Raw genomic sequence first — 17345 nt, 5'->3', positions numbered from 1 at the left:
AATAAATTAGCAATTAAACTAAACTAATTCCTTCTGCCTACACAGTGTTCCCATCTCAACATTTTCCTCATGTTCATGTGCCTATCTAAATGTGTCTTAAAAGAGTCTGCCGTATCTGCCTCTACCAGCACCCCTGGGTATTCCAGGTGCCTTCCACTTTCTGTTTGGAAAAAAAACAACTTGCCCCTCATATCTCATTTGAAGGTATCCCCTCTCACCTTAAATGATATTAGACATTTCAACCCAGGGAAAAAGATATTGTCTGTCTACTCTATCAATGCCTCTCGTAATCTTATAAACCTCTATTAGATCTGCCCTCAGCCGTCACCACTTGAGAGAAAACACCTCAAGTTTGTCCAACCTCATTATATCACTTTCCTTCTGATCCCGGCAACATCCTAGTAAACTCCGGCATCCTTGATAACCTTCCAATAAAGGGGTATCCAGAACAGTATGCAGTTCTTAGGATGTAGCTTAACTAGAGGTTTATAAAGCTGCAACATAACTTCCTGACTTGAATTCAATGGCTTGAATAGGTCAGGATGTCAAAGGTTATGGAGAATGGGGTTGAGATAGATAATAAATCAGCCATGATGGAATGGCAGACCAGACTGGATGGGCTGAATGGCTCAACTTTGCTGCTATGTCTTATGGAAGTACCAATACTCGGGGTGGAAATGTCAAATAATTGTAGATGTAGGTTTAATGTGAGAGGGGAATAGTTTGAAAGAGTTTTGCAAGGCAAATTTTATTTTCATGGAGAGTGGTTGTTAACTTGGATTGTGCTGCTAGGGGAAAGGTCGAAGCGATTTAGGAGACTCTTACACAGAGACAGGGATAGCATGGAATAAAGAAATACAGAGCATGTGCAGACAGATGGAATTTGTTTAATTTAATATGGAACCTTTCTTAAACATCGACAGTTTATTTATTTCCATAGATGCTGCCTGACCCCTACTGAGTTTCTCCAGCATAGTGTGTGTATGTGTGTGTGTGTGTTGCTCAGACATGGTAACTTTCCAGTTTCTGTGTTCTATAAAGTGGCTTTGGAAGCATTGACCTGGGCCACTGTAACTTCGGCATAAAGCTAGCCAGAAGAGGAAAGACATTTCTGTCATTTTTATATGCGAGGTAACAGAGTCACTGTTTGCATGAAACATACAAAGCTAAGGTGAAAATAGACTAATAGAATAATTTATGGTATCGGCTTACTTCATTTATTTGCTTTTATAGGAAGTGCAAAATTACAGCCGCGAAGTGGAGGAAAACTAAAAAGGTAATTTAAAAAAACAGAAGATAGCATCAAGAAGCTTTGTGTGGAATGTCATGACAAAGTCTGCCTTTTTGAAAAATTGTTACCACGTAGCTCTTTTGTGTGCAGTAGAATGGATATTTCTACAGGACCTCCCAAAACTGCCACCTCTACCACTGGAGAGGCAAGAATAACGGGCATGTGGAATGATCACAAACAGGCATGTTCCCATTATGTGATATGGCATTTTGATGTGTACAGTGGATTCCAGTTAATTGGGACACATCAGGACTAGTAAATTTTAGCCCAATTAAGCAATTGCCCCAATTAGCCAAAATTTCATGGAAATTTTGCTTGGAAGTTGATGGAGAAGATCTTGAGAGTCAGGATTTATGAACATTTGGAGAGGCATAATATGATTAGGAATCGTCAGCATGGTTTTGTCAAAGGCAGGTCGTGCCTTACGAGCCTGATCAAATTCTTTGAGGATGTGACTGAACATATTGATGAAGGTAGAGCAGTAGGTACAGTGTATATGGATTTCCGCAGGGCATTTGATAAGGTACCCATGCAAGGCTTATTGAGAAAGTAAGGAGGCATGGGATCCGGGGGAACATTGCTTTGTGGATTCAGAATTGACTTGCTCACAGAAGGCAAAGAGTGTTTGTAGTCGGGTCATATTCTGCATGGAGGTCAGTCACCAGTGGTGTGCCTCAAGGAGCAGTTCTGGGACCCCTTCTGTTTGTGATTTTTATAAATGATCTGGATGAGGAAGTGGTTGGATGGGTTAGTAAATGTACTGATGAAACAGAGGTTGGGGATGTTGTGGATAGTGTGGAGGGCTGCAGAGATTATAGCTGGACATCGATAGGATGCAAAACTGGGCTGAGAAGTGGCAGATGGAGTTCAACCCAGATAAGTATGAGGTGGTTCATTTTGGTAGGTCAAATATGATGGCAGAATATAGCATTAGTGGTAGGACTCTTGGCAGTGTGGAGGATCAGAGGGATCTTGAGGTTCGAGTCCATGGGACACTCAAAGCTGCTATGGTGGTTAAGAAGGCATACAGTGCATTGGCCTTCATCAATTGTGGGATTGAGTTTAAGAGCTGAGAGGTAATGTTGCAGCTATATAGGACCCTGGTCAGAACCCAATTGGACTACTGTGCTCAATTGTTGTTGCCTTGCTATAGGAAGGACTTGGAAGCCATAGAAAGGGTGCAGAGGAGACTTACAAGGACGTTGCCTGGATTGGAGAGCATGCCTTATGAGAGTAGGTTGAGTGAACTCGGCCATTTCTCCTTGGAGCGATGGATGATGAGAGGTGACTTGATAGAGGTGTACAAGATAATAAGAGGCATTGATCGTGTAGATAGAGGCTTTTCCCAGGGCTGAAATGACTAGCATGAGGGGCATAGTTTTAAGATGCTTGGAAGAAGGTACAGAGGAGTTGTAAGGGGTAACTTCTTTCACAGAGAGTGGTGAGTGTGTGGAATGGGCTGCCGGCGGCGGTGGTGGAGGCAGAAACGATAGGGTCTTCTAAGAGACTCCGGGATGGCTACATGGAACTTAGGAAAATAGAGGGCTATGGGTAAAGCCTAGGTAGTTCTAAGGTAGGGACATGTTCGGCACAACTTTGTGGACCGAAGGGGCTGTATTGTGCTGTATGTTTTCACTGTTTCTGTGTTTCTATTTAGAAAGAAAGTATGAAGAAGACAAACTGAGTAACAAATTATGTATTGAAATGAAATATAGAACAACTTATAATACTATCAATACTACTATAGTACTATAAAGCTGTATTAGTTCCTAATATTTATTGATGGAGGAATTCATCCAGTGAACGCTGCCTTGTTCTTTTGAGTGACTGTAATGAGCAAAATCAGTGCAGACACCTAATGCAGATAATGGACTGTCTTCATGCAATGATATCGATGGTTGCGTCCTCTAAACCTTTCTTTACTTTGTAACATTCAATACCTTCACGTTGTTTCTAACTTGTTGAAGTTTTATTTTAACTCTCAGCTGTTTCTGGCATTTCCAAGACTGAAAGATTGAAACTGCGGTGAGCAAAACTGTTCTGAATTCTCTTGCTGCTTATTTCTTGACAAGTGACAAAAATCGCTGCTTTTTGAGCACAAACACATGTAACTGACACCACTTTAAACTTGTTTGCTCAGAGCATGGTGACAGCCACACAACTATATTTCTTTTTCAATCTTTTTATTATTATTAATATCAACAAAATAAAATTGATATAGATAATGGGATTACAAACATACACATTTCAACTGAACATGAAAGAATACATAAGCGATGGTTACAGTATAAATGAGTATTCCCAAATCATGGATGATACAATTTACAAATAAACAAGGCAAACCTAGGTATATCATAATATATATATATTAAAAAAACAGAAAAAAGAAAAAGAAAAAAATTATGCAAAAAAACTAATCTAATAACTAATAAGGAAAAAAGAGAAAAAGAAAAAATGGAAAAAAAAGGGCTGTTCATAATATCTCACAAAAATACAGAATCATCAGTGTCGTCAACTCCGATCCTCTCAACATATATAAAATCGAAACTGGAAAATCAAATAGGCTTGGAACAGGGTCATATTACATCATATGAAAATATTGAATAAATGGTCTCCGTATCTTTTCAAATTTAATAGAAATATCAAATACAACACTTCTAATTTTTTCTAAATTTAGACATAACCTAGTTTGAGAAAACCAATGAAATACGGTAGGAGGATTAATTTCTTTCCAATTCAACAAAATAGATCTTCTAGCCATTAATGTAAGAAATGCAATCATTCGACAAGCAGAAGAGGATAAATGGAGTGAGTCATTGGTAAACCAAAAATTGCAGTAATAGGATGAGGTTGTAAATCAATGTTCAATACCGTAGAAATAATATCAAAAATGTCTTTCCAATATTTTTTCAAAAGCAGACACGACCAAAACATATGAGTTAAAGACGCTATCTCAGAATGACATCTGTCACAAATAGGAATAAAAATGAGCCAATTTATCCTTGGACATATGAGCCCTATGCACAACCTTAAACTGTACTAGTGAATGTTTAGCACATATAGATGATGTATTAACTAATTGAAGAATTTTATCCCAATTCTCAATAGGAATAGTAAGGTTAAGTTCTCTTTCCCAATCATTTTTAATCTTATAGAAGGGCTCTGAACGTATCTTCATAATTATATTGTAAAGTTTTGATATTAGCCCTTTCTGAGAAGGATTTAGTTCTAACAAATTCTCCAAAATATCTGAAGACACAAAATTTGGAAAAGTAGGAAGTACAGTATTTAAGAAATTCCTAATCTGTAAATATCTAAAAAAATGAAATCTAGGCAAATTATATTTATTCGATAATTGTTCAAAAGACAAAACAATTATCCAAAAATAAATTGGAAAATCGTAGTAATCCTTTAGTCTTCCAAGCTGAATAAGCGTGGTCTATAATAGGATAAAAAAGCAATTGGATACAATAGGAATATTTGAAACAAACTGAGTCCACCCAAAAAATTTCCGAAATTGAAACCATATACGTAAAGTATGTTTAACTATCGGGTTGTCAATTCGTTTCTGCAATTTAGAAAGAGCAAAGGGAAGAGAAGTCCCTAAAATAGAACCCAATGCAAATCCTTGTACAGATTTAATTTCCAGGTTCACCCAATGAGGGCTAAAAGATAAATCCCAATCCTTTAACCAACATATCAAATATCGGATATTAACTGCCCAATAATAAAATCTAAAATTAGGCAATGCCAATCCACCTTCCTTTCTTGCCTTCTGTAAATATTTTTTTCCTAATCTAGGATTTTTATTCTGCCATATATATGAGGAAATTTTTGAATCAACATTAGCAAAAAAGGATTTCAGAATAAAAATTGGTACCGCTTGAAATATATAAAAACTTGGGTAAAATAACCATCTTAATAGCATTAATCCGACCTATCAGAGATAAAGATACTGGTGACCACTTAGTAAACAAACATTTAATCTGATCGATTAAGGGTAAAAAATTAACCTTAAATAAGTCCTTATAGTTTTTTGTGATTTTAATCCCTAAGTAAATAAAAGAGTCATTAACTAATTTAAAAGGTAAATTTCCATAAATTGGAACTTGTCTATTTAAAGGAAACAATTCACTCTTAATAAGATTTGATTTATACCCAGAAAAATCACTAACTTGAGCCAACAGTGATATAACTGCAGGAATGGATTTCTCAGGATCAGAAATAAATAATAATAAATCATCTGCATATAATGATAGCTTATGTATATCTGTCCCACGATTAATGCCAAAAATGTTCTGTGATTCTCTGATAGCAATTGCCAAAGGTTCTAAAGCAATATCAAATAATAATGGACTAAGAGGACAGCCTTGTCTAGTACCCCGAAATAAACAAAAAAAGGGAGATCTTTGATTGTTAGTAAGCACCGAGGCAACTGGAGTATGATATATCAGTTTAATCCAGGAAATGAATGTCGGGCTAAAATTAAACTTCTCAAGCACATTAAATAAGTATGGCCATTCAACTCTTATCAAATGCTTTCTCCGCATCTAATGAAATGACACATTCTGAGGTGCTATGTGAAGGAGTATAAACAATATTCAATAATCTCCTAAAAAAGAATAGCGATTTTTAATAAAACCAGTTTGATCTTCCGAACTAATTTGGGGTAATACCTTCTCCAGCCTGGATGCCAGTAACTTGGAAAAGATCTTGGAATCTACATTCAATAAAGATATTGGTCTATAGGATGCACAGTCAGTAGGGTCTTTATCTTTCTTCAATATTAAAGAAATGGAAGCTCTATAAAAAGATTGTGGCAGATTGCCCAGTCTAATTGCTTCTTCAAAAACCCTGCATAACCAAGGAGAAAGAGTAGCGGAAAAACATTTAAAAAATTCTACTGTATACCCATCTGGACCTGGTGCTTTCCCAGAATTCATAGAGGAAATAACCCCTTTAATTTCTGCATCTGTAATAGGAGTTTCTAATATTGAAAGATCATCTGATGATAATTTTGGAAAATTCAATTTCCCTAGAAAATCACACATGGTATTATGATCATGAGGGAATTTGGAATGATACAGGGAGGTATAAAAAACTTGAAATGATTTGTTTATCTCACCATGGTTAACTGTCAGATCCCTATTCTGCTGACGGATCTTAGTAATTTGACGTTTAACCAAAGCATTCTTCAATTGACTAGCTAACAGTTTACCCGATTTATCACTAAGTATATAAAAATCACTTCTGGTTTTCATTAATTGATTTTCAATCGAAGATGTAAGTAATAAACTATGTTCCGTTTGAAGGTCAACCCTTTGTTTGTAAAGCTCCTTACTAGGAGTAATCGAATATTTTTTGTCAATCTCTTTAATTTTATCAACCAATAAAAGAGTTTCCTTCTTAAATGCGTTTTCTCAGACCAACAGAGTAGGAGATAATCTGTCCACGTATATATGCTTTAAAAGTGTCCCAAAGTGTTCCACAAGAAATATCATCCGTGGAATTAGTTGAAAAGAAGAAATCAATCAGTTCCTTCATAAATTTAATAAAATCCGGATCTTGCAGTAAGGTAGAATCAAATCGCTATTGTCTAGCACTAGAAGCTGTATCAATAAATTTAATAGAAAGTTTTAATGGAGCATGATCAGAGATGGCTATAATATCATAATTACAACCAATTACCGATGGTATAAAACAAGAGTCAATAAAAAAAAATCAATTCTCCAGTAGGAATGATAAACGTGAGAAAAATGAAAACTCTTTGTCCTTAGAATGCCGAAATCTCCAAATATCGAAAATTCCATTATCAGTCAAAAAAGAGTTAATACAAGTGGCCGACTTATTAGGTAAAGTCTGAGTAGATATAGATTTGTCCAACAAAGGATTTAAACAACAATTAAAGTCACCACCCATTATTAACTTATATTCATTTAGATTAGGTAGAGAAGTAAATAAGAACTTAAAAAAATCGGGACAATCCACATTTGGAGCATAAACATTAACCATAGCAACCTTTTTGTTAAAAAGTAACCCAATAATTAACAAAAATCTACCATTCGGATCCGAAAAGATATCATGTTGGATAAATGCAATAGAGGAGTCAATAAAAATTGAAACTCCCTTTACTTTAGCATTCAAATTCGAATGGTACTGTTGACCACACAACTATATTTGACTGACGCAAGTTAGAAACCATTCGGTAACGGTCTCCTGTCCCAATTAAGCAGCATGGTGTCCCAAATAAATGAAGGGAGTCTGGCTATTTTCTTGATTAGTTTATGTTCTTTAAGAGTTGTCCCGAATAAGCGGTTATCCCAATTAACTGATGGCCCAATTAACCAGAATGCACTGTACTTATTTATGCAAACATCGCTATTCCAACTCAGCGAGGTGGAATTCATGAACACTTCACCTAACAACAGTGCTGAGGAAAGTGACACACTAACACCTACTAGAAATGAGTAGTAATTATTAAAGATGGACAGGATACACTCCAGGTTGCTATAGCAGTGTAGAACATAGAACAGTACAACAGAGTACAGGCCCTTTGGCCCATGATAGCAGGCTGATCTTCTAACCCTTCCCTCCTGCATAGACCTCCATTTTCCTTTCAGCCATGTGTATATCTATGAGTCTCTTAAAAGCCAATAATGTATCTGCCTCTACCACTGCTCCTGTCAGCACGTTCCAGGCACCCTCCACTCCATGTGTATATAAAAAAACGCACCTCTGACATCCCCCTGTACTTTTCTCTAATCTTTTCAACTGGATGTCCTCTCATCTTAACCATTTCTGTCCTGGGAAAAGTCTCTGGCTGTCCACTCAATCTATGCCTCTTATCACGCTATACACCTGTACCAAGTCACCTCTCATCCTCCTCCGCTTTCAGATGATTGGAGGAAAATATTCCAAAATGACTCCTGCTCCTATTTCCTTATGTTGTTGTGGTGTCATATCGGAGAAGTTAAAAAGAGCGGCTTTATTTCAGTTCAGTTTCTGTTTGTATCTTATTTTAACGGTAGTTACAGGGTTGGGGGTGGGGAGGGTGTCTTTAGTGACTTGCACCACGTATGTCAAAGCTGGTTGGATGTTCATAATGTGTGTGGGTTTTGTGTAAGGCAGGGAAGTTTCTGGAAATGCTTACATTGATTTTAATTGAGCTAAAGGAGCTGCAGCTGACAGGAGTAATAAAGAGATTTCCAAAATAAGACTTTCAAGTTTAAATTTAATCATCATTCAACCATTCATGAATACTGCCAAGCGAAACAGCTTGGGGATCAAGGTGCAAAACAACTACCAATAGCACAAAGTACAAATAACGCATATTGTTACGATTGCAGAAAAACATTGTCACAAAGAAAATATATAGCTGAGTCCCCTAGAGCCAAGTTTGTTCTTCCACTTGAGGGCAGCACTGAGTGAACAGCAGAGGGAAGGAAAACTGGTGGCACAGAGGAGCACAAAGCACACTAAACAAGTTCGAGCTGTCATTGATTGGGTCTTGCACTGCCAGGGAGTTGCTCAACTCAAGTGGCAGAACTGGCGGCCCTGATAGAAGCACTGCACTACAGTAAAGGCAGATGAATAAATATATACATACACAGACAGGCAATATGCTTTCAGGGTGGTGCAAGACTATCTGACGGCATGGGCACAACAAGGATTTGTAACCTCAGCAGGGGCAGGTATTCAACACGGACACCTAATATCAGAACAGTGAGTCTGCCAGCAGAGGTGGCAGTAATTAAAGCAAAGCTCACCAGAAAGGGGAGAATAAGGAGCAGAAAGGAAATGAGTGGGCAGACATCAGAGTAAAGAAGGCAGCAGAGGAACTCGAGGCAATCGAAGTAGCAAGTGTGCAGGTAGAAACAACTGAAGCCAGTTTAGTAAAATTATACGAAGAGGTGGAGGCAGAAGAGAAGCAGAAGTAGAGGAGAAAGGAAGCAAAGGAGAGACCAGATGGGACATAAATCCACAGGGAGGAAGAAGTTGCACCCCTTCGATTTCTTCTCCACTGGTTACCCGAAGATTGAGGGACTCAGAACTGTGGCGACAGCAGCACAATTCACATGCATATACTGCATGCAAGCTAGCATTTCATTCTAAGAATTTACCAGTGGCACCATGGCAGTGAAGTGGTTAGCACTATGCTATTACAGCTCAGGGTGTTCCAGAGTTTGGAGTTCAATTCCCTTTGTCATCTGTAAGGAATTTGTATGTGAATGTGTATGTTTCCTACATGTGCTTTGGTTCCTTCTCATAGTCTAAAGATGTATCGGTTAGTAGTGTTATGCCCGCAGCGCCCTCCTTAATGAGAATCGCAAGAGCACTAGTGGTGGGGGGGGGGGGGTCAGTAGATCCAGGAAATGGGAAAGAGAGATGTGCCGGATGCCTCGCTCCCCAGCGATGCAAAATAACGCGACATTGACCATTGTCTCCTGGAGACCACGTTTGTGGATTGGGGACTATGCTACGTGCAAGTCCTCGGGCAAAGTGGGCTGGTTGAGAGAGAGATTGCATCATCCCAACCTGATTGATATCTGCGACCACGTGAGGAAGTATAAAAGAGGGTCTGGGGGAACAACCCCTTCAGACGCACCAGAAGAAACGCTAACGATCCCGTAGTAGCGGGAAGCCATTGGAAGGAAGCCACGTGCATTCGGTTCTCCTTTTGCTTGGGAGCCGGTGGCAGGTACCACAGAACCGATGTTCTTGAACTAACAACGGGGAACCAACTTCCCCGATTCAACGGATTTGCTTCACAAAAGACCCGGGCAAGTTTCTTTTCTCAAAAATCTCTCTCTCTCTCCAACAAGTGAAAACCCAGCGGTCCCCAAAGGCTGAAGCCTGCAGGAACTGAGTGACTTTTATATTTCCATCGGACAATATATTATCCCCTAGACAAACCATCGAGCTGTTTCTTATTGATGGTTATTATTAGACCCGCGCTTTTAGATTGAGTAGTGACAACGTATATTATCTGAATGTTTGTATTAATCTTATTTTTGTGCCCCTTCATAAATAAAGACTTTTAAAAATAGTACCATCAGACTTCAACGGACCTCTCTGTCTTTAACCATATATAACCATATAACAATCACAGCACGGAAACAGGCCATCTTGGCCCTCCTAGTCCGTGCCGAACCCTTAATCTCACCTAGTCCCACCTACCCGCACTCAGCCCATAACCCTCCACTCCTTTCCTGTCCATATACCTATCCAATTTTACCTTAAATGACACAACTGAACTGGCCTCTACTACTTCTACAGGAAGCTCATTCCACACAGCTATCACTCTTTGAGTAAAGAAATACCCCCTCGTGTTTCCCTTAAACTTCTGCCCCCTAACTCTCAAATCATGTCCTCTAGTTTGAATCTCCCCTATTCTCAATGGAAACAGCCTGTTCACGTCAACTCTATATATCCCTCTCAAAATTTTAAATACCTCGATCAAATCCCCCCTCAACCTTCTATGCAATGAATAGAGACCTAACTTGTTCAACCTTTCTCTGTAACTTAATTGCTGAAACCCAGGTAACATCCTAGTAAATCGTCTCTGCACTCTCTCTAATTTATTGATATCTTTCCTATAATTCGGTGACCAGAACTGCACACAATATTCCAAATTTGGCCTTACCAATGCCTTGTACAACTTTATGTACAACTTTGCTGGTAAATGACCTAGAAACAGGGTACGTAACAACTTGGGGATCTCGTCTCGTGATTTGATACCAAATTGGAGAGCCAGTGAATCGGGATTGTAAGTCCAAACTTGGATCTGGTACGCGGGTAGCCAGACGGGAAACCAGCAAAGATGAATGTGGATGAATTTATAGAAAACCCGACCTGCTAGAGGCGGTCACCAATCAGACTTGGTACATTTGGCGAAGGGATTAAACCTCGCAGAGGTGAGGTCGTCAATGAAAAAGCGGGAGGTGCGAAGGGCCATAACTCAGTATTACATCGAGAAGGAGGTGTTTGCAGCTGAGGTATTGGAAAATATCCCCGAAAAGGTACCAGCTAGTGGGGCGGCTCAGTTAGAGTTGGAGAAATTAAGTTAAAACAGCTGGAAATAGAGAAGGAAAGGGCCGAGAGAGAGAGAGAGAGAGAGGGCCGAGAAAGAAAGAGAACATGAACTTCAGCTAAAAGAGCTGGAAGCAGCTGAGAAGGAGAAGGAAAGGGCCGAGAAGGAGAAGGAGGCAGAGAGACAGAGGAAACATGACTTGGAGATGGAGAAGTTAAGGCAAGAGCAATGAAGTCAGGGGTCGGACCGAGAGGAGCGGTTTGATGTCAGTCGGGCGTTGAGGTTAGTACCTCCGTTCGAGGAGATGGATGTTGATAGTTATTTCTTGCTTTTTGAAAAGATGGCAGTGAATCAGAAGTGGCCCAGAGAGCAGTGGGTGGCGTTGTTACAAAGTGTGTTAAGAGGGAAGGCCCAGCGGGCATATGCGGTGTTGTCCATGGAGGGGGAAGGGAAAGAGACATATGACCAAGTAAAGGCGGCCATTCTCCGGGGTTATGAGCTAGTAGCTGAAGCATATAGACAAAAGTTCAGAAATTTACGAAAAGGGTGGAATCAGACATATACCTAGTTTGCCTATGAGAAGGGTGTGCTCTTGGACCGTTGGTGCACCGCGGAAAAAGTGGATGAGGACTATGGGCATCTCAGGGAGTTACTTTTGATTGAGGAATTTAAAGGTTGTGTTTCGGAGGACATCCGGATGTATTTGAATGAGAAGCCGAATAAGTCCATTTCAGAATTTGCTAGGTTCGCGGATGAATATGCCCTAACCCACAAAACAAAGTTTTCCTGGAATAAAAGTTCTCGGAGGACATCCGGATGTATTTGAATGAGAAGCCGAATAAGTCCATTTCAGAATTTGCTAGGTTCGCGGATGAATATGCCCTAACCCACAAAACAAAGTTTTCCTCGAATAAAAGTTCCCAGAGAGACCGTGGGAACGATCGAGAAAGTCCGACGAGTGAGACAAAGGTCCCACCGGGAGCTAGCGGTAAGGTTGAGGGGGAAAGGCAAGACGGCCAGAGGTTTCCGGGCTTGACCTGTTTTAATTGTGGAAAGGGAGGGCATATTGCATCTCGATGCTTTGCTCCGAGAAAAGAGATAGGAAAAGGGAAAGCCGCAGTCCCTATCGGGTGTGCCGTGGTAATTAGTAAGTCGACAAGAGAGCCCCGGGTAGACAGAGTACGAGAAGGGTCTGAGACTTGTCTGACACACGGAACCATGTCTTTGAGGAAGGGGGAACCACCAATTCCCGTACGAATCTGGAGAGACACGGGGGCTGAGCTGTCGTTGATCAGCAGTAAGGTACTAGAATTTGGTCGAAAAACAGGCATGGTAGCGGTGAAGGGAATCAGTAAAAAGATAGAAATGGTGCCTTTACACGAGGTCATTATGGATTGTGAGCTGGTGTCTGGACCCGTTGAAATAGGGGTGCCATCAGAGTTCAAGAGAACTGACGCGGACGTCCTTCTCGGTAACGATTTAGCAGGTGGTAAGGTTTGGGCAGCCATGATGCCAACCCGCCGACCAGCGAGTGCAGTGGCCCCGCCTCTAGAGTCCCAGATCTATCTCGCATGCGCGGTCACTCGCAGCCTGTCGAGAAAGGCAGCTGAGAACGAGATCAGTTTAAATCTGGCCAGTTTTGACTTGGCTGAGACGTTTCTACCGACCCTGTACCACGAGGGTTTAGAGGGTGGTAAAACGAAGAATAGTAAAGTGAAAGAGGGTAAGGGAGCAGAGGTAGATCTGCCTTTAGCGAGGAGAAAGGTCCTAGAGGCAGAAAATAAAGATGAGGAATCTATAGAGCGGTTAAGAGGTCCAGAGTTGGACATGGATGATCTGTCTGGTTTGGCAGAACTGTTTGAAGAAGTTGAAACTTCGAAAGGTGTTCCCGGTAATGAAATGAGGGCAGCCCTAGATGAAAAGGGTGCCCTTACCTCGAAGAAGTCTGCTGGGTTGGCAGATGAGGTTGTTTCAGCCCACAGGGTTGAGTTTACTCCGGAAGGGAGTTGCCCAGAGAGTACCTGGGAGAAACGGGGGAACTTAGAATTTAAAAAGGGTACGGGTATTGAAAGCCTGGAAGAGACCAATGTCCCGTTTGAGTGTGTCCAAGATGGGGATGCACGTGGTACTGAACCTAGTAACGGAGCTCAGAAGAAGTCTGAGGTATTTGATTCAGTGGAACAGGGCGGCCGTTCTTGTGGGTCAGATAGACTTGGTTCAGTGGATAAAGGGTTAACCTTGGTAACCGTGGGAAGTGAGAGTTCCCAGGTGTTTGTGCTCGAAGGTGTGTTCAAAGTTAATGCAGAATTTAAGAATGAGGAGATGAGGATTATTATTGAAGGAAACGGAAAGTCTGTAGTTCCCAAGTCGAATGAAGAAACTTTAAACCTGGCAGATCGCTTACAGAGTGAGCCGGGAGATAGCAGGGCCCCCCACTCTATTGTTATGCCAAAATGGGGTGTGAAGAGGCCGAATTCAAAATGATTTTTGAACGAAGAGTTCGAATTAAAAACCAATAGCCTGAAGGGTCCTGATGAAAGGGCTAGCCACCTGGGTAAAATTAAAGAATTGTGTGGAAATGGTCTAAGTTTGGGACACGGTGTTGATAAAATAACCCCTATGAAAGAGGCGGGCGGGAGTTTACCACGCCAAATTACTTAAGTTCCCCACGGGGGGCAGGGGGACTCACTGGAAGAGAGGCGACGGTTAATGGGGATGCCATTTTAAACAGCAAAGCAGGTTGTACGGGATTGCGCCAAAGCCTGTGATTAATAAAGACAGCCCCTTTGGAAACCTGCCGGTTAAGTAAAACGACCGAAACGATTAGTATTCGCATAAACTTTTGTAGATGCACATAAGCGAAGATCACAACTCCTTAGTTTTGTTACTGAAAAAAAAATAGGTGGTTATTAAGTTGAAGTCTGATGCTACGAGACTTTAGTAAGGTACAAGATGTTACAATATTAAAGGAAATGCCACTGTAATCGTTAACCGTTTGGGTGTCGAATTAAATGTATACCTGTATTGCTCTGTAGTGAAAAGAAAAGCTTATGTATTGTGTTAGATTCTAAAATCCTATAAGACTCTGTACGACTCCGTTTTTAACCGCTGGTAAAAAACGCCTTTAAGAGGGGAGGTGTTATGCCCGCAGCGCCCTCTTTTGTGAGAATCGCAAGAGCACTAGTTGGGGGGGGGGTCAGTAGACCCAGGAAATGGGAAAGAGAGATGTGCCGGATGCCTCGCTCCCCAGCGATGCAAAATAACGCGACATTGACCATTGTCTCCTGGAGACCACGTTTGTGGATTGGGGACTATGCTACGTGCAAGCCCTCGGGCAAAGTGGGCTGGTTGAGAGAGAGATTGCATCATCCCAACCTGATTGACATCTGCGACCCCGTGAGGAAGTATAAAAGAGGGTCTGGGGGAACAACCCCTTCAGACGCACTAGAAGAAACGCTAACGATCCCGTAGTAGCGGGAAGCCATTGGAAGGAAGCCACGTGCGTTCGGTTCTCCTTTTGCTTGGGAGCCGGTGGCAGGTACCACAGAACCGATGTTCTTGAACTAACAACGGGGAACCAACTTCCCCGATTCAACGGATTTGCTTCACAAAAGACCCGGGCAAGTTTTTTTTCTCACAAATTTCTCTCTCTCTCCAACAAGTGAAAACCCAGCGGTCCCCAAAGGCTGAAGCCTGCAGGAACTGAGTGACTTTTATATTTCCATTGGACAATACATTATCCCCTAGACAAACGATCGAGTTGTTTCTTATTGATGGTTATTATTAGACCCGCGCTTTTAGATTGAGTAGTGACGACGTATATTATCTGAATGTTTGTATTAATCTTATTTTTGTGCCCCTTCATAAATAAAGACTTTTAAAAATAGTACCATCAGACTTCAACGGACCTCTCTGTCTTTGCTGGTAAGTGACCTAGTTATGGGGTACGTAACAGTAGGTTAATTGGTCATTGTAAATTGTCCAGTGATTATACTAGGGTTAAGTTGGTGAGATGCTGGTGCCACAGCTCAAGGGGCCAGAAGGGCCTGTTCTGTGCTGTTATCTCCAAATAAATAAAGATAATGGAAACTTCTACTGTGTGACAACTGTAGGGGCCAAGATGATTTCTCACCTCTTTGTGAACTGTGGGTTTGCAAATATGATGTTGAGAAAGATGCAAGAGCCTATGTGTGTGTGACAGAGGACTCTGACCTAGGGACACACACACAGACAAACATCAAGTGCTGCTGGCAGATCACCACCTCGGTGAAAGACTCCCGTTGGTCTTCCCAAAACTTTTTTGTCTTCCAGCACATTGAGATAATTAGGCAGACAATGATATTTAAATATAGCTTTTTTTTAAACCTGTCAATTCATATTTGTTTGTTATGTAAGATTTACTAAATGATATATTCTGACTCATTTTTTCTCAATTTCAAGGACAGTAAACTGTAATTCTAAGGTGCTCCCTAAAATCTCCACACCACAGCGGCCACATTCCAAAATCGGAATGAAAAAGACAGAGCTGAAACCTCAGAAACAGGTCAGAATTTGGCATTGTTGTAATTAACAGAACAGTGACCAATAAAAGTTAAGGTAATGTTTTTAGATCAGATATTTATGTCTTTTAATTAGAAATACATATTGCAATGTACATTATTGAGGAAGTAACTGATAGTGCAATATACTGTATTAGAGCTGTGGCTGAAGGCTTCACTCAACTTCACTCGTCTGATCATTGAACTGTTCCCACAACCTATGGACTCTTCATCTCATATGCTTGATATTATTTATTTATTTATTATCATTATATTTCTTTTTTCCTCATTTTGTATTTGCGGTTTGTTGCTTTTTGCACATTGGTCTTTTGGGTGTGATTTTTAAAATTCTATGGTGTTCCTTTGTATTTCCTGTCAATACCCACAAGAAAATTAATCTCGGGGTTATTTATGATGACATATATAAACATTATTAATATATTTACTTTGAACTTCAAGATATCATAATCTGTAAAATCCAGATATTTCAGTCACTTGGGAGCACGGTGATCTTCTGCATCAGTTTTGTAGCCCCCTGGCTAGCTTCAGGCTCGCTCAGCTCACTTCCGTCTAGTGGGAACAGCCTTCGGCCCCGCCAAACTGGATAATCAGCTTGTGTGGATGCTGTGTGATGTCCCCACCACGCCAAATAACAGACAGTACATCATATGCAATGAAATGATTACATTTTATAGAGATTACTAAAACTAAATGATTAATAATGTTACAGTATATATGAAGGAAAAGAAAATAAAGGCGCCAAAACTTATCAAAGTCCAAACCACTTCGTGCACAACTGTTGGAGCTCAATTAACAAAGTCTTCTGGCCACCATTCGATCCCCTCAGACCTCCTCGACTTGCAGCTCAGGACCATCTGAAGTGATCAACCAAGCACCCCCTGCACGTCTGTCTTCGTCTCCTCTCTTCGCCGAACTTCCTGGCCTCGGACTCTCGCTTGGGGTCAGTTCTGTCGCCCAATTTACAGCATCGTGTTCTCTCTCTCTCTCTCTCTCTCTCTCTCACCCCCTTGCGCCGACTCCCCAAAAGCCCGCCAACAATAGTTTGCAGACTCAGAAGAGAGAATAACATTAATCCCGATTGGTTAACAAATGAATAGAGTTCTCGTTATCAGTAATTTTAACCCAAACAAAACTGCAAGAAAAGCACTTATAACAAAGAATCATTCCTACTTTTAACAAAACGAAGAAGCCATTTTGATTAACATACGCAGTAACAAAAGAACCCCCTTATACAAAAGCCTCCACAAAAGAAGAAACCCTTTACACTCTCCCCCCCACCAAATTTAGTCATGTGCTCATGACGACTAAATAACTTGCCACCCTTCCTGCCAACACACACCCTAACCCAGGCACAGTGACATTGCTCCCCACACAGTAAACCTCACGCTCTGTTCCTCAGGCACTACATAGGTCAACTTAACTGGGAGTTCCCTAACCCTCTGAGACCTCTGTACCCCCTCACTTA

At 40.8% G+C, this 17345-nt stretch overlaps 1 protein-coding gene across 7 annotated transcripts in view; it reads left to right on the top strand.

Moving 5' to 3' along the window:
* Nucleotides 1–17345, top strand: part of katnal2 (katanin p60 subunit A-like 2) — a 138892-nt gene that overhangs the window by 28527 nt on the left and 93020 nt on the right. For 6 of the 7 annotated variants that reach the window (XR_009515744.1, XR_009515742.1, XR_009515743.1 and 3 more), the window contains 2 exons: nucleotides 1234–1276; nucleotides 15762–15864. Coding sequence is in view for 4 of the 7 variants with exons in the window: in XM_059989777.1 (XP_059845760.1) it covers nucleotides 1234–1276; nucleotides 15762–15864 (146 nt within the window). In the remaining 3 variants the exon portion in view is untranslated. Of the gene's footprint in view, nucleotides 1–1109; nucleotides 1132–1233; nucleotides 1277–15761; nucleotides 15865–17345 lie in introns of those variants that run through there. The other variant, XM_059989779.1, reaches the window with a different exon arrangement.

Source organism: Hypanus sabinus, chromosome 14 (genome assembly GCF_030144855.1).
Source record: "Hypanus sabinus isolate sHypSab1 chromosome 14, sHypSab1.hap1, whole genome shotgun sequence".
In the NCBI taxonomy this organism is placed as follows: Eukaryota; Metazoa; Chordata; class Chondrichthyes; order Myliobatiformes; family Dasyatidae; genus Hypanus; species Hypanus sabinus.
The sequence above is the reverse complement of the archived record's forward strand: the minus strand, read 5'-3'. Positions and strand labels throughout refer to the sequence as shown.